Source organism: Sminthopsis crassicaudata, chromosome 3 (genome assembly GCF_048593235.1).
Source record: "Sminthopsis crassicaudata isolate SCR6 chromosome 3, ASM4859323v1, whole genome shotgun sequence".
Classification (NCBI taxonomy): Eukaryota; Metazoa; Chordata; class Mammalia; order Dasyuromorphia; family Dasyuridae; genus Sminthopsis; species Sminthopsis crassicaudata.
Window position 1 is genome coordinate 561121278 of NC_133619.1, and position 22613 is coordinate 561143890.

At 38.5% G+C, this 22613-nt stretch overlaps 1 protein-coding gene across 1 annotated transcript; it reads left to right on the forward strand.

Annotated features, from left to right (window-relative positions):
- Positions 1-1695: 1695 nt before the first annotated feature.
- On the forward strand, positions 1696-22608 carry LOC141562369 (E3 ubiquitin-protein ligase TRIM58-like). Its single transcript, XM_074302407.1, has 2 exons — positions 1696-2681; positions 22557-22608. The coding sequence occupies exons 1-2, from the start codon at positions 1696-1698 to the stop codon at positions 22606-22608; spliced, it is 1038 nt and encodes a 345-aa protein (XP_074158508.1).
- Positions 22609-22613: the final 5 nt, after the last annotated feature.

Here is a 22613-nt window from a genome sequence, read left to right on the forward strand (position 1 = left end):
TTCTTCATGGAATCAATGATTTATTATTTGTCTTTTACAAAAGGCAAATCTGCCAAACCATCTGGTAGCAACCAGGACAGAGTGGCCTAAGGAGGCTCACACAAGATCCCCAGGGTCTTGGAAGCTACAACACTTTGACTCTCCACTCCAGCTTCTTGCCCTGGTCTCCCTATACTATGCTCTGGGTTTGGCAGACTCTCCCCCTGCCAGATTGAAACAGACCTGTTCTGAAATTCTTCCAAGGTATCTTCTTCTTCTAGAAATGTGTTGTACTACAAATATTTGTGGATTCTTTGACTTCAAAACCAGTTTAGAGGCTTCATTTGGGGTAGGTTTGAGAGAAGGTTAGAGGAGGTTACAGAGAATTGTGTCTGCTCTCCTCCATCTTAGCTCCACCCTCTACCATGTCCTTTCCACAAAACTTGAATCCTTCCTTCTTTTTTTACAAGGCACTCTCAATCGTTAAAGCCTCCTTGTTCCTCATTTCTAGAGAAATGTCTCTCCACTTTCAAGAAAGAATGTGAAGATTTCAAAAAAAAAATCATGCTTGTGGCAAAGTAGAGCTCCTTCTCTCTGTGCCATCATATTCTCAGATGTTAATAGCAGCCCTCACAACACTTGGATAATTTAAACAACTTAAACAACATATAGAGAGATCATCTAATACCTGACCAAATGGAGCAATAAGTGGAATGAAAAAAAAGCACTAGCCATCCCAATGCTGTAGCCTTCATTGGAGTCCTCATTTTTAAAATCAATAGAATTCAATTCAGTTAACACTTTTAGACACCTATCATTTCACCGGCATCATGGAAGATATTAGAAGACAAAAGATAAACAAATCAGACCCTGTCCTCTAGGTGCACCATTTGTGAAAGAAAGGTAGGATTAGGGAAAGGAAATTAAATTTGCAAATAAGTTGTTGACACTTTAATGTCTTGTTCTACTAATTTAAAATGATAAATGAAAAAATTCAATTAATGTGCTTTGTATGTTGAACTGTTTATAAAAAAGGTAGTCTGTTGTTTAAAATAAGAAGCAAATCAGTTTTTCTGTTACACTTTTTTAGACAGTTTCAATCCTCAGGTTGCTTGTGGAAGATTAATTGACAAGTGTGGAAAGAATGGAATAAGGAGGAAGAAGACACTTAACTGAGAGAAAAATGCAATAGAGAAGAAGTAATAAGTATGCCACTGTCGATGCAACAGAGAAGGAATACCCCTTCTTGGATCCTGGAGATGGCCCTCATCATGGCTGTGGGCTCCTTGAACTAAATGGCCATGCAGATCCATTTTTAATCTTAAATTCTGTGACTTTCTAAAAGTAGATTGAAGGGAGAAATGCACAGGACTTTTGGAGCTTCTGAGAACTGATTGAGTAAGGCTGGGTAAGGAAAGAAAGCTCTTCCTTACAGACAGCCACAAAGCTGCAGGATGGTGAAATCCAAACATTCAGAGGAGCCAACTAACAGTGTGAACTCTGAGGTCCTCAGGGCTCTGTCAACTGGGAGAGTTATCAGGTAGAACTTCAGAATTCTGGGACAGGGGAATTCACACCTTGCCAGGGAGGATCTAGAGGGGTGGGGCTACCTGCTATAAAAGGAGAGCCTTCTTCTGCTCAGAAGCACTGCTTTGAATAGAAGTGAAGGCTCTTCATCTCAGCTGCTGCAGAACAGAAGCAAGTAGAGAGAAGAGAATGGCTGCTGCTGCTGTGGAAATGCTGCAACAATTGCAGAACCAGATCACGTGTCCCATCTGTTGGAAGTACTTCTGTGAGCCAGTCACCATCGGGTGTGGGCACAGCTTTTGCCGAGCATGTCTCCCAAGCACAGCAGTTACAGCTTTCTCTTGCCCTGAATGCAGGCAAGTGTCTCAGGTCAGAGGCTTCCCATTACTCAATGGGAGCCTAGCAGAGCTGACTAAACTGGGCACACAGCTCAGGTCCCAGCTGTTACAGAGTACTGGAGGACAGAGGCGATGTGCCATTCACAAAGAAGTCTTGGAGTACTTTTGTGAAGACGACCAGACCGTGCTCTGTCTAAGATGTTGTCAAGCCCCAGAGCATGGGGCTCACAGGCACTGTCCTGTAGAAGAAGCTGTGTCCAATTCCAGGAAGAAGATCCAGCACCTGCAAAGATGCTTGCAGAAGTACTTTAAGGAAACTAAGAAACTTCTTGTTAAGGAAAAGAAATCTGTTATTGACTGGGAGAAGATGATCAGCAGAGAATACCGGGAATGGGATTCCCTCATGTGGGATGAGTTATATCATTATCTGGAAAGGATGGATCAAGAAAAAAAGAACAAGAAGCAGACACTATCCCAGGAAAGCAGCACCCTTCAGGACCTCATGCTAGATCTACAGGAAGCAGACTCCCAACCCAATCTGGATCTGCTCCGGGATGTCAAGGAGTTGCTGGAAAGGAGCAAGTCAGCATTGTCCCAAAGGGCCAAGGCTCTCATCCCAGAGGTGAGAGTGTGTCCTATCTTTGGCATGATAGAGATCCTCAACCAATTCAGAGTGGACCTCAGGTTGGATCCTGCATCAGCCAGTCCTTGCCTGATTGTGGCTGAGGATCTGAAGAGTGTAAGAGCTGGAGAAGGCTGGCAGGTGGACACCCACCCTGGTGATGACTTTGATCTTCACATGGTCCTTGCTGAGCAGGCCTTCTCCTCAGGCATACAGTACTGGGAGGTGGAATTGACACAGCTGCCTCAGTGGACACTGGGGATTCATACAACCTACTTGAGGATGAAAAGTCCCGGGAGAATAACTAAATATGCCTCTGTCTTTTTCCTGAGATGTGTCAAGAAGGAAGATGGACACTATTTGCAATCTTATCCTGGATCACTGAACCACAAACTAAAAGATCCTATTCCCAGGATTGGAGTATACTTGGAATACAAATTTGGCACTCTGGCCTTTTACAATGTTCTGCAGAGTTCTCTTATTTATCAGTTACCTGATATTTTCTTTGTAGCCCCTGTTAGACCCATGTTTTCTCCTGGCCCCCCACTTCCAGGAACAAAGCCTGCTCCCATGACTCTCTGTGCACTGGATTCTCATCTTTGTTCTTGCTGCTATTCGTCTCTCTGAGCATTCCAACAAGGAGGAATTCTCAGCCCACCACTAGGCTCCCCGGCTGGTGTTTTTCCATTTCCAAATTTCCCCTGCAAGACAAGGAGCATCACCAGCTTGTAGATGGCTTGCCTTTCACCCTGCAAGCTGAAGAGGACTCTTCCCAAGTATGTTGTGCCTTCTGATTGGCAGTGGATTCTGCTTATGATATTTCAAAACATAGTAATTCTTTTTTAGCAGTTAAAAAAAATAACACACATGAGGACTGTTGCTTTGATAGTCTTCCTAGAATTTATCAAAGTTCTTCAAAAGCCATTGATTTCAAGCCATTCCACTCCTATGTCACTTGAATTACTGTTAACTTATCTTTAACTCCATTCAATAAAAATGTGAAATGAATTCTAGCTTTTGGTGTGCTTCTTTGTATCTTTCTTGTTGTGCATTTCTTTCCTTTGTGTCAAGCTCTTTGTTTCCTCATTTGGGGTTTTCTTGGCAAAGTTATTTATTACAATTAATTTAACTTTCCAGAATCCAGCCATTCTGGAGAGCAATTTGGAACTATGCCCAAAAAGTTATCAAACTGTGCATACCCTTTGACCCAGCATTGCTGTTACTGGGCTCATAAGCTAAAGAAATACTAAAGTGCGGAAAGGGACCTGTATGTGCCAAAGTGTTTGTGGCAGCTCTTTTTGTTGTCGCTAGAAACTGGAAGATGAATGGATGTCCATCAATTGGAGAATGGTTGGGTAAATTATGGTATATGAAGGTTATGGAATATTATTGCTCTGTAAGAAATGGACAGCAGGAGGAATACAGGGAGGCTTGGAGAGAATTACAATAAGAAACTTTTTTTTTTTAAATAATAAAAATGCTCACTTAGGCATGCTTCCTTTCGATTCGACCCCTTCCAACTCAAGGTGAAAATTTGGCTAGTCCAGTATAAGATGTGAATTCCATTCAATATAAGAATTCCCAGGACCACCTGTCTGCCATAACTTTGTTCTGATACTTCTGACAGTCACTATCTGGTGACTGCATTAGCAGTGAGTACCATGGAATTCTTACTTCTGGGAAAGTGACTGCCACAGCTGAGTTTGTTCTTGGTTTTGAACTTTTCATCATAGGACAAACACAGAATGACAGAGTGGAAAGGTCCCCTCTATAGATATTAATTAGTCCATCCTAACTGGGAGTGACCCCTGTTGCAGAATCAATACATCTTAACATTTCTTGATTATTTGAACGAATTATTAGAATTACGTGAACCACATTGAGTTTATTCTGTGACTCAGTTCTGGATGTGGCTCAGTTCCTTTTCTGTTTAATGAGAGACCTAATTCCATTTTCTGTCTACTAAGAAAAAAATGGTTCAGTTTTTGGGGATTGTGAGAAAGCTTAGTTGCATTGTTTGAACCTAGTCCCCTGAGGTTAGGAAGTTGGACCACCTCTACTAAACCAAGGAATTGTCACTTTCCCCTCTCTCCCTCCCAACTTTGGAAGTCCCTTATCTCTATCCTGTTTTATGTCTTCTTCCTTGTTTACTTTTATTCAAAAAGCAGTGGCTCCCTTGTAATGGGGCCAAGTGCCCAGCTGAGGAGGCCTGCTACTGATGTGTTCTGCAATTAACATGTATTAAGTGATAAATCTATACTGCAATCTTTGTTTCTTGCATTGCTTCAGATTTTATCCATCACATTCTTTTCAAAAGAACCAAAAGAATTGAAGTTAGGAGAATATGCTGAATGAGTCCACTACTGATTGGAGGTATCTAATTTCAACATGTCCTCAGCTGGGGATGGTAATCATTCTGCCATTTCTAGTTAATTATCTGTCACTCATAAAGGAGCAATGCCAAACCTCTCTTCTCTCCTCCTGCCTCTACTGACTGAGAACAAAATCCACAACTAACAGAGTTTACAAAGAAGTTTATTAAGTCATCCCATGGAGGGGAGGGTCAAAAAGTTGCTTTGGCCTTTGCCACTGAATATCTGTAACTTACATATGATATAGGATTCAAACAAAGGAAGAAAGAAACAGAAGTTGCTTGGCCAGCTTGGAAATATTTGCAGATAAGACACATGAATGGTTTGGGATTTATAACCAGGGAAACCTCCCAATGTTTCTTGCATCAATCTTCTTACCTGTTGGCCATGTGGATAGGCAATCCAGGTTATGATTTAAACATTAAGTTAATCAGGTCTCTGAGCAACATGTTTTGTAGGTTACCTAGTGGCAGGTTCCACCTGAGCTCTGAAGTTTTCTCAAACTTCCCACAGAACCCCTTATTTGATTTACCCACAAAGAACTTTTCTTATATGTCTTCAAAAGTTTTAGACCATTTTCTGAGAGGTGCTTGTTCTCTGCTTTTCCTCACCTCACACCCTCTGAAAGTACCCTTCACTTTCCCAGTGCACACATTATTTCACCATTTGCTCAAGTCTTTTGAGGTTGGTAGTGCTCCTACAGAGAAGGCCAGGGTTCCCAACCACTCAGTGTCAAGTAGAGTGCATGAGCAGAAGATGGCCAATGTGGAATATCAAGCATGACTGGGACCAATTTAAAGACCTATAAAAGGAGTGAAAATATCTCATTAATTTCAGTATGACTGGAATGAATATCCATGGATGAGTCCAAGAGAAAATGATCTGTCCTTCCATTTTTTGGACAAAAATTGGATTAATGGCATGAAATACTGAATGAATTTGATATTTATGACAATTAAGTTTAGAAAGTGACATTTTTCCTCCTTCTGTCTTTTCTTTTTCTGATCAGAATTGCTTGCCTAATGACGGAAAATACAAAATATTCTGAGCTGAAGAAAATGAAAAAATAAAGTCTAGCCTTTCCCTTCTAGTTTCTTGAAAATGGACCCAAGTGAGAAGTTCAGAAAAAGAAATAAGATTAATTTTTTTTTTAATGATTCTCTCTGGGTACTTCCTCTGAATTCATCCCCTTCCAAAACATATTTAAATTCATGTGATGTGCCATAACATGTACATTCAATGCATTATTAGATTCCCCAGTAACACCTGTACTGCCATAAGCTTTGTTTTGATACTTCCTAAAATTCACTTGTGATAGCATTAATGGTGAATATAATGGGGTTCACATCTCATCCCATAAATATGTTTGTGCTTAATATTAGCCATTTCTAGGAGGAGGGCAGAAAGAGAAGAAAATAATTTTTAAAAGAAAATTTCTTTTTTTTTTCCCCTGAGGCAATTGGGGTTAAGTCATTTGCCCAAGGTTACACAGCTAGGAAGTGTTAAGTGTCTGAGGTCAAATTTGACCTCAGGTCTTTCTAACTTCAAGGCCAGTGCTCTATGCACTGTGCTACCTAGCTCCCCCCAAAAAGAAAATTTCAAGATACCTGTATTTTGTTATGTTATTTAAAAAACTCCCCCTCCTTACATTCAGAATAAAATAAATAAAATAAAAATACCAGTGTTCAAGTTTAGCAAATTACTAAATAAACTAGAACCACATTCTCACCAAGTGGATTTGAAATTCACATTGAATATCCACATCCCTGAAGACACCTATAGTTGGGACATCTCCTTAATCAACTCAGTTAAACATCATAACCCCCTAATACAAAACCCAAAAAGGCTAGTGTCCTAGGAAGTTTATCAGCACTGTTAGATTAAGTCATGCTGTAGCATTCCATTGTCACTGAAATATTTACCTGCTAGTTTCTTACAAATGGACCCAATTCTGAAATTCAGAAAAGGAAATGTTTCCTAAACTAGAAACCTTTTTTTAAATGATTCATTCAAAATATGTCATTTATTTAAATTTTACCCCTTCCAACACAAGGTGGAAATTCACCTGAACCACATAAGATATAAATTCAATTCATTATTAGATTTCACAGGACCACCTCTTCTGCCATAAGTTTTGTTCTGGAACTTGCTGAACTTCACCTGGGATAGCATTAGCAGTGAGTATGATGGTGTTCACACCTCTGGGAAAGCAGCTAGCCTGCCTTAGTATGTTCTTGGCTTTGGACTTTCAGCAGGTGACAAATACAGAATGATAAAATTGGAAGATCCTCCCTATAGATATCAACTAGTGCAAATAGTACCTAACTGGAAATTATCTCTACTTCACTGTCAATAAGTCTTACTTTTCTTTACTTTTCAAAAGAATTATTGGAATTCAATACACCACACTGAATTTATGTTGTGACTCAGTTCTGGAGGTAGCTCAGTTCCCTTTCTATTTAATTAGGGATCCACTTCAATTTCTAACTACTCAGAACACTGTTCAATGGTGAGAATTGGGAGAAAACTTCATTGCATTGCCAAGTGATTTAGAAGTTGGGCCACCTCTACCAAATCAAGGAATTTCCTCTTTTCCCTCTTCCCCTCCATATCCTGTTTTATATCTTCCTACTTGGTTTTTTTAATTCAGAAAATGTTTCCCCTGTAAGGGGTCAAGTGCCAGGCTGAGGAGGACTGGTCCAGATTTGCTCTGCAGTTGTCATGTATTACATAATAAATGTATATGGCAACCTTTGTTTCCTTGGTTATTTCAGATTTTATCCATCAATTCTTTTAAAAGAATCAAAAGAATTTAAGTTAGGAGAGCATGCTGAATGAATCCACTACTGATTGTTGTTATTTACTTTCAATTATGTCCTCAGCTGGGGATGGTAATCATTCTACCACTTATACTTAATTGTCTATCACTCAAAAGTTAGCAATTCCAAACCCATCTTTTCTCCTCCTGCCTCTATTGATTGAGAACAAAATCTAGAGCTAAAATAATTTAAAAAGAAGTTTAAGCCTTCCAGCAGAAGGGAGACTTAAAAAGTTGGATGGCTGTTGCCACCGATTTTCTGTAAATTATACATAATATAGGATTCAAACAAGGAAGAAAAAAAGAGAAGCTGCCTGGCCAGCTAGGAGGCATTTTCAAATAAGCCACATGAATCTTTGAGATGTGTACCTAAGGGAAACTCCTAACATTTCTTGCAAATCTTCATATCTGGCTGGGCATCTGGTCAGGGTAAACTAAGTTCTGATTTAAATATCTAAAAAATTTTGTTTCTAGGCAACAGATATGTTTTCTATGCTACATGGTGGCAGGTTCAACCAGTGCTCTGACATTTTCTCACAATTCCCACAGAACCCAGTAGTTGATTCACCCACAAAGAACTTCCTTCATCTTATATTTCTTTACAAGTTTTAGACTATTTTCTGAGAGATGATGCTTCTCTGCTTTTTCTCACCTCACACCATTTGAAATTTCCCTTCACTTTCCCAGTGCGTACACTGATTCACCATTTACTCAAGTCTTAGGCTTGGTGGTATTATTACAGAGAAGGCGGCCCAGGATTCCCAATCACACAGTGTCAAGTAGGGGATATGAGCAGAAGATGGGCAGTGTGGAATATGGAGCTTGACTGGGACCAATTTGAGGTCCTAGAAAAGGAGGGAAAATATTTCATTAATCTCAGAATAAGCAGAATGAATTGGTTAATGAGTGAACACTGAGATTAATTGTATGCCTAAGGGAAATGGAAAATACCAGGATGACAAATTATAAAAGTTTTTTTTTTTTTTTTTTTTTTTTTGGAGGGAACAAACTATCTTATATTTTACAATTGCTGCATCCCAGTACTCCACACAGAGTATAATGGTGGGGAAATGTGTGGGGAAAACATAAGCCCTAGATCCTACTTACTGTGTGCTGCTCTAATTTAAGACATATTCACAACCTGGATGTCAGATGCTTAGAGGCTCAAGAGAATGCCCAAAGTGGGTGTCCCTCTAAAGAGAGTTTTTGTTGTTGTTATTGAAGATCTACAATTGAGAAAGTGCTGGAAACCTCAGACGTCATCTAATTTCATCATTTCATTTACACAGGGAGAAACAGAAGAGATTTTTTTTTAGCGACTTGGCCAAATTCAGTACTAGAATTTCAGCATACTTTCTGCATCCAAATTTCTTATTTTCCCTTTTTAACAGAATGGTTTATCTATTATTATTTATTGCTATAATTAATTATTATGCTTATTTTATTAAAGAAATGGCATAATGGGTACAGCATTGGGACTGGAATCAAGAAGACCTACTTCCAATATCCAGTCTCATATGTATTTAGCTGTTTAATTCTGGGCAAGTTATTAAGCTCTATTTACCTCAGTTTCCTGACAGTATGATTAAGGAAATGAAATCCCCTAAGTCATTGTGCTGATCAAATGAGAAGATATTTGTAAACTCTCTGTCACAGTAACTGGCAAATAGCTGGCATTTAATAAATGTTGACTGATTAATGGCTACTATAGGCTAGAAGATTACAAAAGTAATGGAGAACTCCAAGTATGATTAATCAATTCATCAGTGAATGCAGAGGACCTGAATTTAGTTGGATCCAAGATTTCCTCACTATCAGAGGTCCCTCCTCTTGGTGCTAGCTACTTTTTTATACTTGAGAGAGTACTAAAAATAGGACACATTACAATTTACTGCTTCCTCAATTCCAGAAGTGAGGAAATGATAGGGATGTCTATCAAAAATAATTATATCAGCAGACCTTTTTATAGGTCATGAGACTTTGCACAGGTCATAAATTCTAGATGATCCAAAGGCCCTAACACACTTTCAACAACATCTCAGGGCATTCTACAAGTCAAGAGCCCCTAGGGTTTAACCAATGCTATCCTATACTCTAAGGAATTTGTGAGCTTGAAATAAAGATCAATAGGGAGTGGTTAGTAGTGGTTCATAGGAGGGAGAGCTATTGCACTAGCAAGTGCATCTTATTACAGCATTTCCCAAGTCAAGGAGGGGAGTAATTATTACATTACTAACAATAGGAAGGTAATTGAGAAACATAATAAATATAATCTTCAAGGAGGATTAATTCTTATCCTAACAGCAACTTAATCATTCTGTTTGATTCACTAATACAATCACTGATACTCATAAAATTTCAACAAATTGATTCAATACTGATTGATTTGAATAAGAGTATCAAAATTATCTCATACAGCTTTGGAAATAGAAGAGCTTTGCTGGTTCTGAGCAAGTCACTTGGCCTCTCATCCTACAGTTCCCTACCCACCATGCAGACAATTTCATGTACTTGATGGGGGTTTTGTGTGGACCAAAAAAATCATGTATGAAATGCATCATAAATGTCTAAGGTGAAACTAGATGTTATTACATATTATTGTGTCTATCTTTCTAAGTGATGGAGTCTATACTTGTTAGAGACTTTCTCCAGGTTTATGGGGGATATCATCAATTATGATTTTGCTTGCTATGGTGTTCTTGAAATGTGCTTTTTAAAACTTCAGAAATGAAGGAGTAGAAGTATTCTTACACTGCCTCATTTTCTCTCTTCAGAATCATGGTTGATGCAGTACAAGAGGGCCTTTGTGTTAACTGCTTGAATGAAGTCATTAAGCTAATCACAGCTGAATGTGGATATATAATCTGTATGTCTTGGTTAAGGAAAAATACCTCTCCATCTTCTTCTTGTACTACATGCTGGAAATTTTCTCAGTTAAGAGGTCATCAATTTGACATTGCTATGTACCCTGAAGGGGAAGGCATATGTGAGATACACAGGGAACACCAGAAGCTGTTCTGTGATAGGAATAAGACCCTACTCCTTCAGGAATGGCACTGATTGTCCATGCACAATTTCGTTGTTTCTGCATTAACAGTATTCAGATCTAAGTGATAAGCTATGTCAGAATGGGTTCATGATCTTTTGTAGTGTGCTGTTGTCTCCAGGAGCTGCTGTTTGCTCTCTGGGAGGAGATCTGCTGTGTCAACTCAAATCTCTCAGACAGATTCTTCTTCCTCTAGAGAACTGTTGTCTCCAGACAGTTGCTGTTAACTCTGGTCCAGAGTGTGACTTCCCTCTTTTATCCTCCCAGAGAATGGGTGTGGGATAATGCAAAGGCTTCTGGGAAAAAGTACTTCAACCAATGAACTTGCTCCTCCTAAGCATGCAAGCTCTTCCCCAGAAATTCACAAGTAAAACTCCCAGTCATGGCTGGAACTAGAGAATTGTCAAGTACTGACAGCACTTAGTAAGAACCTAACAGTCTTTCCTTTGGTGACTCTTCCTAACAAATCAATGAAAAAGTTCCAGCTTATCAGAGTTATTGAGTTTCTTAGTTTCAAGTAGGTCACAGAACTCAGGCTGAGGAAAGAAATTTCCTAACTGCTTATTCCTCTTTCTTGACAAAAGAAGATGTAGAAAAAGATGGAAATCTTTCACAGAAAGGTCAAAATAGTTCAGAAAATTTTATTAAAAGAGAAGGAGCAACTTCTGCTCTGGGCTATGGTATGGAATGTAAGTATCAAGATACCTCCCTCAATAATATGTTGAATATCCCCAATCACAGATGATTTTCATTAAAAGCCTCCCAGACTTAATTGACTTGTTTGAAAAGTGAGGAAATGGAGGTTCATAAGTAGTATCTCACTTATCACATGCAACTAAGGCATTCAATTTTTTTCAGGACTTAAGTGAATATCCACTTTATTATTATTATTATTATTATTATTATCAATCATTTAATGGTATTTTCTTTTTCCATATACATATAATTTCCAACATTAATTTTTGCAAGATTTTGTGTTCCAGATTTTTCTCCTTCTCCTTTCCCTTTTCCTCTCCCCAAAACAGCAAGCAATTCAATATAGGGTAAATTGCAATACAGGTGCAATTTCTCTAAACATGTTTCCATATTCATCATGCTGAGCAAAAAAAGCAGATTCAAAGGGGAAAAAACAAAACAAAACCAGAAGCCAAACAACAACACAAAGGTGAAAATACTATGCTTACATCATATTCAGCCTTTTTTTCCCTCTCTGAATGTGGATTGAACTTTCCATCACAAGTTTCCTGGCATTGCCTTAAAACAACTCATTGGTGAAAAGAGCCAAGGTTATCACAGTTGATTGGCACATAATCTTGTTCTTACACTGTCTAATGTTCTCATGATTCTGTTCACTTCACTTAGTATCATTTCCTGTATGTTTTCTTTGTTTTCTTTCTTTTTTTTTTTTGCTGAGGCAATTGGGGTTGTGACTTGTCCAGGGTCACACACTGAGGAAGTGTTAAGTGCCTGAGGCCAGATTTGAATTCAGGTGCTCTTGAGTTCTAGGCTTTGCTCTATCTTCTACACCACCTAGCTGCCCCTCATGTAAGTCTTTCCAGGATTTACTGAAATCACCTTGTATATAATAACTTAGAGAACAATAATATTAAATTACATTTATATATCATAACTAAGTAGGTAATTCCCCAATTGAGGGGCATCTACTGAATTCCAAGTTTCTTGCCACACAAAGGGAGATGCAAAAATATTTTTACACGTATGAGTCCTTTTCTCTCTTTTGTGATCAAATGAGTTCAGAAATTTGAATCAAACTAATATCTTCTGACCTGAAATCTAGAGCTAAGTCTTAAGTTGTCTCGCATTGGAGATGACATCTATCCCTGCCATCTTGGTTCAGCTTTCTGATTTGTTTCCCAGTCTTAAGACTCCTTCATCAATCAAAACAGAAAAATGAGATTTTAAGGGAAAAGGAGATTAACCGGATAGGACACATTTGATAAATAGACTTTGAGAAGTAAAGAGTTTGTTAAGCAATAGTATGAATTGATCACAGAGTGGCCTTGAAAGAGTACTTGGAAAATAATGAATCACATAATCCTTCCACCATCATCTCCCACAGTAATAATCACATATTAAGCTTTTCCTATATTTTAAGTACTGTGACAATTGGTGGGGAGAAATTAAAAGACAGAATAAGCCTCAGCCCTTAATGGTCTCTCAGATTAATGAAAAAGAAAACATGAAAAGAGACATGTTTGGCTAAGAGATATACGAATTAAATTGAGTATAATCAAGAGGAAGAAGAGACTAACATGGAAAAAAAAAATTTGGGAAAACACTGCTCATAGATTGGAGAATTTTATCTGGAGTTGGAAGGATGTTGGGAACTCATCAGGTAGTGTCAAGGACAAAGTGAGTTCCTAGCATTAAAAGAATTCCAGTGATAAAGAAATGTGTGGATAGAAGAGCCTCTCTGAGTACAAGGAGGCCATTGTCACTGCAGCCTAGAATACATGGAGGGCAAAGATGTTGAGGAAGACTGGAGAGCTTAGACACATATTTCTGATTCATTTCCAGTCAGGCAGGCATGTTCTTATTATCAGACTTAGGTATTTATTTACTTAATGATTCCCCCTAGTAATATTAAAAACATTTTTTTACATTTGTTTTATAGATGTTTAAGTTCTAGGCACTCTTCCTTATCCTCACCCACAATTAAGAAATCACATGTGAAGTTACGCAAAACATTTCTGAAAAGTCAAGTTGTGAAAGAAAACAGATCTTCAACCCTCATTAAAATAAAAATCCTCAAGAAAAATTAAATAATGAGAGACAGAGACAGAGACAGAGAGAAAGAAAGAGAGAGAGAGAAAGAGAGAGAGAATGAGAGTTTTATTCAGATACAATCAGTTTCTTCTTTGGGTATGGATATGATTTTTCATCCTAACTCCTTTGGAATAGTTGTGGATGATTGCTCTACTGAGAATAACAAAGCTAGAACATTGCTATTCTTTTTTTATACAATATATTTCACTTTGTTCATAAAAGAATTTCCAGGTGGTTTTTTTTCCTCCTGTGAGCATCCTGCTCAATATTTCACATAGAACGATAATATTGTATCACAAGTGGCCATCCCTCCAATTTCCAATTATTTTTGTCTTGAGAAGAGAGCTGCTAGGAATATTTTTTGTACATATTGGTCATTTTGGGGCCATGAACGGGGACAAGACTGAAGCTGCTCCAGCAAGTCATGCACTGGGACCGTATGCTGGATTGCCATCCTGGTGTCATAGTCATAGTCATAGTCATAGACCTTACTGCAGAGCTTCTAAGTTGCAGGGCATTGGGGCATAGGAAATTCTTATCAACTCTTACTCATTGATGAAAAGCAGAAAACAAGAGGAAATAAGAGGAGAAATTCCCTAAGGGTCTCTGTAGAGAATGATTTTTAGTAAGGAATCACCATGTGCCTCTTTCCCAAATTATATAAGATAAAGAAGAAAGACTAGGTACTGAAGGATATAGTTGTCCAAGGAGAAAGAAGTTTGTAAATCAGAGGTGTAAATCATTTTCCATTCCTTATGCTTTCTTTATACTCTTAGAAAGCTCATTTTCTAACTTCTTTCATTTCTGCCTAGTAAGAGGAAGTTATGTTGTGCTGACTTCTATAAGATCTCTTCCATATCTATTATCTTAGACTATATTTTAGAAATGAAATCAAAATCCAGGAACTTATGATATACAATTAGAAAGTGGCTCCTTGGAGATAAGACTTTATTAGATACTTAGGCATTGACAGCCATGTGAAATGAAGAGATTCCTCAGAAAGATCTGTGTTAAGACATAAAACCTTCAAATATTGGGAGAATATTTGTCTGCATCTCAAGAACTTATGGCCCCAGGTCAATAGACAGATGGAGATATAATTTCCTTTCATTATTTCTTCTCAACATGATGGACTACAGAAGTAACAAAATTTGGGGAAATAAAAGCTGGTGACATTGATGAAACAATTTACTTTGAGAGATTGAAGACACTATAGAACTTGACTTTTAACTAATTGTACTGTCCCATGAATTTATCAAGAGCATCTAATGTAGACTTAGGTAATGAAGGTATAATTTAATTCGTGAGAACTGGAGAAATCTGGGCATTCCAATTTTAGGAAATTATTCTTATAACTGGAGCTATTCTGACCTTTACTATAAGGAGAAAGAATTCACATGATTTACTGGGCCATTTTGCCTTGCTTAAAAGCCACAGAGACTAAAATACTACCTTTACCTCTCCCTTGAAACCTTTATTATCCTACAAACAGATTTCATCTAAACAGATATGGGGGTGTATTAGAATAAAAGGAAATGCTTGAAAAAGAAAGCTCTAGTCCTCAGCTAAGATTGCAGTTCCATTTCCTAACCATAGCATAATTAGTTTCTGAAAATTCTTCCTCCCAAGATACTAAATGTTCTGGTTATCCATAGAAGGAATGCTATAGAATTCAAGTAAGGTCTTCCTCTCACTAAGGATGTTGAAATCCTTTCTTTTGGACTGAAATCTTTTCCTTTTCATAGGATATAAACTGACAGAGAGATGCAATTGACTACAACTTGTCTGAAGAGAAAAAAAAAAAAAAGGGCTGTCACAATTGTCCCTGGCTTCTCAGAGAAGAAATACCTTGACCATATATTTGGAAGAGTTCAAGCTGAGGATATTGTATTAAGAGGATTCTTTATTGAGGCTAAGTCCCAGGATAAAGTGTTTGAAGAATTCTATGCCAGAATTATCAATTTTAGAATTGCTATGAAGAGGGATGAATCATCTACCAAGTTTTTTTCTCCAATAAAAAGGCAGCATGAGGAAAGAGCCTTTCCATAGAAGTTAAGGTAGTTCTAAATAATGTTGACTCATTGAATGAATTCTTGCCAAATGTTCATGTGTACTGCTTTCATATTTGGTCAATCATAGGATTATAAATCTAGAGCAAAGCTCCTTAACTAGGCATAAATGAAATTCCTGCCCACCCCCAAAATCAATGGATTGATATTAGGGGGTTTGTGAATTCCTGATATTCTATCAGGACCAGCTTCCCAAAACATTCCCATTAGCAATGGAAAGTTATTTCTAAATTAGTGATGACCTGATCAACATAGGAGAGCTCAACTTATGGAAAAACCAATTTGATATACGAAATTACTAAATATTCACTCCATTTTTCACAATCCATGATCTGCATTTTTTAGGTGGCAGGGAAGTAGGTAGAAAACAGATAAAGAAAATTCTAGATCAATCTCCCTAATGAATATTGATACTAAAATCTTAAATAAAATATTAGCAAAAAGATTATAGAAAATCATCCCTGGAATAACAGACCATGACCAACTATGATTTTTACCAGGAATGCAGGGCTGGGTCAATATTAGGAAAGCTATTAGCATAATTGACTATATCAGTAACCAAATTCACAAAGAACATATGATCATCTCAATAGATGCGGAAAAAGCATTTGATAAAATCCAATGTCCATTCCTGTGAAAACCACTTGAAAGTCTAGGGAAAAATGGACTTTTCCTTAAAATAGTCAGGAGCATCTATTAAAAACCATCAGTAAACATCATATGTGATGGGGATAAAGTGGAACCAACCCCAATAAGATTAGGAATGATCTTATCACCATCATTATTATTATTCAAGATAGTATTAGAAATGCTAGCTTCAGCAATAAGGGTAGGGAAAGAGATGAAATGAATTAGAATAGGTAATGAAGAAACCAAACTAGCACGCTTTGCAGATGATATGATGGTAAATAAAACCCTAGAGATTCTACTAAAAAGCTATTAGAAATAATCCACACCTTTAGCAAAGTTGCAGGATACAAAATAAACCCACATAAGTCATCAGCATTCTTATATATCACTAACAAAATCCAACAGTTAGAGCTACAGAGAGAAATTCCATTAAAGTAACTGCCAAAAAGTATAAAATATTTGGGAATCTATCTGCCAAGGGAAAGACAAGAATTATATGAGCAAAAATACAAAACACTTTGTACACATATAAAATTACAGAGTAAGATCACTTGTACCATCTTTTGACGCTACTTCTGAGCCAGTCAACCATCAGGAGTGGGCACAGCTTTTGCCCAGCATGTCTCTCAATCTGAAGAGCTACAACTTTCTCTTGACCTGAATGCAGCTCTCAGGTCAGAGACTTCCCATTAATCAACAGGTACCTAGCATAGCTGACTGAATTGGGCAAACAGCTCAGCTCCAGCTTTTGCAGAGTAATGGAGGACAGAAGCAGTGTGACACACACAAAGTCTTCAAGTTCTTTTGTGAAGATGACTAGACATTACTGTGTGAGATGATGCCAAACCCCAGAGCATGGGCTCACAGGATCTCTCCTGTAGAACAACCTGCTCCCAATTTCAGGAAGAAGCTCTAGCACATTCAGAGTTGCTTGGAGAAGCACTTTGAGGAAGCAGAGAAACTTCTTGCTGAGAGGAGAGAACTGTTGTTGACTGGCAGGAAATGATCATAGGAGAATTCTACAAACTGCACTGCCTCCTGATGGAGGAGGAATCTCATTGTCTTACAAGGAAAAAGCAAGAAGAGCAGGGCAGAGTATTTCAGCAAAAGAGAACCCTTCAGGACTTCAGGCTAGACCTAGAGGAAGCAGATTCCCAACCCAATCTGGATCTGCTATTGGGTGTCAAGCAGTTGCTGGGAAGGAGTGAAGCAAAATTATCCCAAAATGCCAAAGCCGTTATTCCATAGTAGAGAATGTGTCCCATCTCTGAAATGATAGATGCTCACCTGATTCAGAGGGGACATCAGAATGGATCCTCCATCACCCAGTCCTTTCTAAGAAGGCTGGCAGGTGGACACCCAACCTGGTGATGACTCTAATCTTCCCATTGTCCTTTCTGAGAAAGCCTTCAGCACAGGCAGACAATATTGGGAGGTTGATATAACAATTACCTCAGTAGATACTGGGGATTTACACACACCTGAAGAGACAAAGTGGTGGCAGCATGACTCATTGTCCTTCTGTTCTTCCTGTGATGTGGCCAGAAGAAAGAGGATTACTGTTTACAATAGTATCCTGGAACATTGAATCACAGACTGAAGGGCCATATTCCCAGGATAGCGCCCTACTTAGCATATCAAACTGGCATTCTCGCTTTTTACACTGTTCTCTGGAGTTCTCTTCTTTATCCATTACCAAAAATTTCATTCATAATACCTGTTACACCTATCTTTTTTCCTGGCTTCCAGTTCTAGGAACAAAACTTGGTTTCATCTCTGTCTAGGTGATTCTCATCTTTGTACTTGCTGCTATTCATCTCTCAGAACATTTCTCCAGGGAGGAGCTCTCAACCTACCACTAGGCTTCTTAGCTGGAGTTCTTCCATCTCCAAACTTTCCCTGCAAGAAAATAAATATCATCAACTTCTAGATAGCTTGCCATTTACCCTGCAAGCTGAAAGGGGACCATTCCCAAGTGTTTTGTGCCTTCTTGTTCTGAGTGGATCCCATGTATTTATGAAGTTTTACGACATCAATTGTATTCCAGAAATTTAAAAATTAACATCAACTTCTATGAAGACCATCATTTTCATAGCTTTCCTAGAATTTGTTAAAGTTCTATGAGGTCCATAGATTTCAAAATTCTATGAGGTTCATAGAATAGAGGTTCCTAGAGGTTCACTTTTGTAGTCCTGTGCCCCTTAAACTACAGTAAAAGTCTAACTTTTTTTTTTTTTTTTTTTTGAGGCTGGGGTTAAGTGACTTGCCCAGGGTCATGAAGCTAGGAAGTGTTAAGTGTCTGAGACCAGATTTGAACTCGGGTCCTCCTGAATTCAGGGCTGGTGCTTTATCCACTGTGCCACCTAGCTGCCCCCTTGACCTAGACTTCTTCAAACACTTTATCTGGGACTATGCCTCAATAAAGAATTTTCTTAATTATGATATCCTCAGCTTGAACACTTCCAAATATATAGGCAAGGTATTTCTTCTCTGAGAAGCCAGGGACAATTGTGACAGCACATTTTTTTTGTTTTTGTTGTTTTTTTCACTTCAGACGAGTTGTAGTCACTGCATCTCTTTGTCAGTTTGTATCCTATAAAAAGGAAAAGGTTTCAGTCCAAAAGAAAGGATTTCAACATCTTTAGTGAGAAGAAGACCTTACTTGAATTCTATAGCATTCCTTCTGTGGGTAACCAGAACATTTAGTATCTTGGGAGGAAGAATTTTCAGTAAATAATTATGTTATGGTTAGGAAGTGGAACAGCAAACTTGTCTGGGTTATCTATTACTGTGCTTAAAATTTGGAATGGGAATTGTTAATAGTATGGCTATTGCTTTTTAGACATCAACTCCCCCCCCCCCCTTCGACGCCCCTTTCCAGCACGAAGCAGCTAGATGATCTTCAACGCCTATTTTCCCTACCCCCAAAAGAATTTGTGTCCTATTATTTGAGAGGAAGAAATGATAATGTCAAAAAAAAAAAAAAAAAAAAAAAAAAAAGGGAGATAGTTCAAGATAAAAATAATTAACAGGAAATTCTTGTCTGAGGAAGGGTAAAAAGAGATAATTTGAGATACAAATGATTAAGAGAAATTCCTGTCTTATTTACAAATATCTCGGCAACATTTTGGATAACATATCTGTGCAAATGTTGTTTTGATGATCCTAGTTATGCATAAAAGGAAGTTCTAAAAAATGGAATCCTTGCACTCGGTCTACACCAGCCTTGTGCCTGCCAACTGGCATCCCCTTGCCAGGCAGTTTGATCTTCCTGGAGGCCAAATGCCTGTCTTTCCCTTTACTATCAATAAAGACTTTGTTTTGATACAGCATTGAGTAGCAAATTCATTTGTTACTGAACCTACCCTTGGTTACTTTGGAGAGAGAGAGAGGTTAATCAGACTCAGGAGGAGAAGAGCTGATACATCTTGGCTTAGAGCCCCAATTTACTCCTCATCAGTGAACTCCTGTGGGGTGAGGGGAGAATAAGTTCTATGTATATTTCTTATCTTATATAGATGCCCAAATGGGAAGACTTCACATTATTTCCTGAAACTCTTCACCATTTTTTTATGTGTCAAGTGTATTCTATTGCATCTTGAGACCATAAAGTGCATAGTGATATATATACCCCCTTTGATTTCCAGCTTCTTGTTCCCCACCAATAAAAGTACTCCCATGTTGGGATTACTAGGTGAGAACTGAGGTTGTCTGGATGGTGACAAGGTGAGAATTCAGGTTTTCTGGACAATTACAAGGTGAGAACTCAGGTTGACTTGATAGAGGGGGCAAGCTCATTGGCTGGGGTGGTTCTTCCCAGAAGCCCTTGCATTATCCCACGCCCATTCTCTGGGAGGATAAAAAGAGACAGCAATGGGCGCAGACAGCAGATCGGCCTGGAGAAGGATAAGAGCTGGAGGAGATTCAGAGCCAGGATTCAAGAAGGAAGACTCTGAATTGCATCAGGCCTGACGGGGCTCTCTGCAGGAAGGGAAGTCACTTCTTTGGACAAGAGTTAACAGCAACTGCCTGGAGACAACGGTTCGTTACAGGAAGAAGAATCTGTCGGAGAGATTTGAGTAGAAGACACAGCAGATCTCTTCCCAGAGAGAGATCCATGATGTAATGCAGAGAGTCTTCTTCTATCTCTGAGAGTCCTCTCTATCAAGCCTGGCGATTATCTAAGGACAGTGGAGATGCTCTCACTGGACACTGCCCTTCTGGTGGGTTATAAAACCTGTCTGCTGGAGCCAGTTCAACTTCTCTCAAAGCCTTTTGTGCTTCTTTTGTAAGCTGGCGTGGTGAATTTAAAGCACTGTCTCCCCTTAAAATATCATATAGTGGTTGCAATTGACAGGTAGTCAAGCCTAGCACGGGACGCATCCATTGGATATCTCCTATCAATTTCTGGAAGTCATTTAAGGTGTTTAGCTTCTCTGTTCTTAAGGAGAGTTTTTGTACTGTAAGCACCTTAGGATATACTTCATATCCTAAATATTGAAAAGGAGCATGTCTTTGAATTTTTTCTGTAGCTATATGCAGTTTGTAGTACTTTAATGTTTCCATGGTCCTTTGTAGACATGCCTCTAACATTTGTTCCTCAGGTGCACATCCCAAGATATCATCCATATAATGTAACAATATTACTTTTGGAAAGGCTTTTCTTACTGGAGCAAGAGCAGCTGCAACATACATTTGGCACATAGTAGGGCTGTTTTTCATTCCCTGTGGCAAAACTGTCCATTCATATCTTTTATAAGGCTCAGCCAAATTAACACTAGGCACTGAAAAAGCAAATCTTTTCATATCCTCCTTATCTAGAGGAATAGAATAGAAACAATCCTTAATGTCTATAACCCATAGAGGCCATTCTCTTGGCAACTGAGTAGGAGATGGAAGTCCAGGCTGAAGAGTTCCCATAGTTTCCATCTGTTCATTTACTCTTCTTAGATCAGTTATCATCCTCCATTTTCCAGATTTCTTTTTCACCACAAATACTGGGGAATTCCAAGGACTTAGAGAAGGCCGCAAGTGTCCTTGGTCAAGTTGTTCTTGCACTATGTCTAATAAGGCCTGAATTTTATCACTTCTTAAGGGCCACTGTTCTACCCACACTGGTGAATCAGTCTTCCACTGAATAGGAACTGGTGAAAGTGCAGGTAGGCCTTCAACAGCAGCCCTGCCTAAAAAGCCGAAGTGCTTATTTGTAATCCTATCTGCTGTAAAATGTCTCTTCCCCACAGATTGATGGGGATTTTTTCAACCACAAAAGGAGTAAAAGCTCCTGTTTCTCCTTCAAATACCCATCTCAAAGGCCTAGCACTAACTTCTGCTGCTATTGATCCTCCCAGAGAATGGGCGTGGGATAATGCAAGGGCTTCTGGGAAGAACCACCCCAGCCAATGAGCTTGCCCCCTCTATCAAGTCAACCTGAGTTCTCACCTTGTAATTGTCCAGAAAACCTGAATTCTCACCTTGTCACCATCCAGACAACCTCAGTTCTCACCTAGTAATCCCAACACTCCCAAAATATTTGTGTAAGTGATTTCTTTTCCTTATTCTTTGATGTTTTTTGTTTCAGTCTTTATTTTGGGCAATAACACCTAATCACCAATTGCCTGTCATTTGAACCTGAACAAAATTTCAAATTGTAATTTTCATTCAGATCCATAAGATATCCAGTCAAATGGAACAAGGTCAAAGACATTAATGTCCATATTAGCATTGATTTCCTACTCATATCAATTTTCTGAGGTCCATAAGACCCCAAAATTCTTTAGGGTGGCAATAATAATATGACTTCAATGTATGAGGCCAATTAAAACAATAGTGGAAGGGGCAGAGCCAAGAAGGGGCAGAGAGAAACCAGGATGCTGTTTCTTAGATTCCTTAAAATTCTTTATATTCCTTGAAGAGATAAAGATAATTTTAGCAAAGTTAAATTCATTGTAACAAATAACTTTGCCAAGAAAACCCCAAATGAGGAAACAAAGAGCTTAACACAAAGGAAAGAAATGCACAACAAGAAAGATTCAAAGAAGCACACCAAAAGCTAGAATTCATTTCACATTTTTATTGAATGGAGTAAAAGATAAGTTAACAGTAATTCAAGTGACATAGGAGTGGAATAGCTTGAAATTCATGGCTTTCAAAGAACTTAGACAAATTCTAGGAAGACTATGAAAGCCACAGTCCTCATGTGTGTTGTTATTTTTTTTAACTGCTGAAAAAGAATTGCTATGTTTTGAAATTTCATAAGCAGAATCCACTGACAATCAGAAGGCACAACATACTTGGGAAGAGTCCTCTTCAGCTTGCAGGGTGAAAGGCAAGCCATCTAGAAGTTGGTGATGCTCCTTGTCTTGCAGGGGAAGTTTGGAAATGGAAAAACACCAGCCGGGGAGCCTAGTGGTGGGCTGAGAATT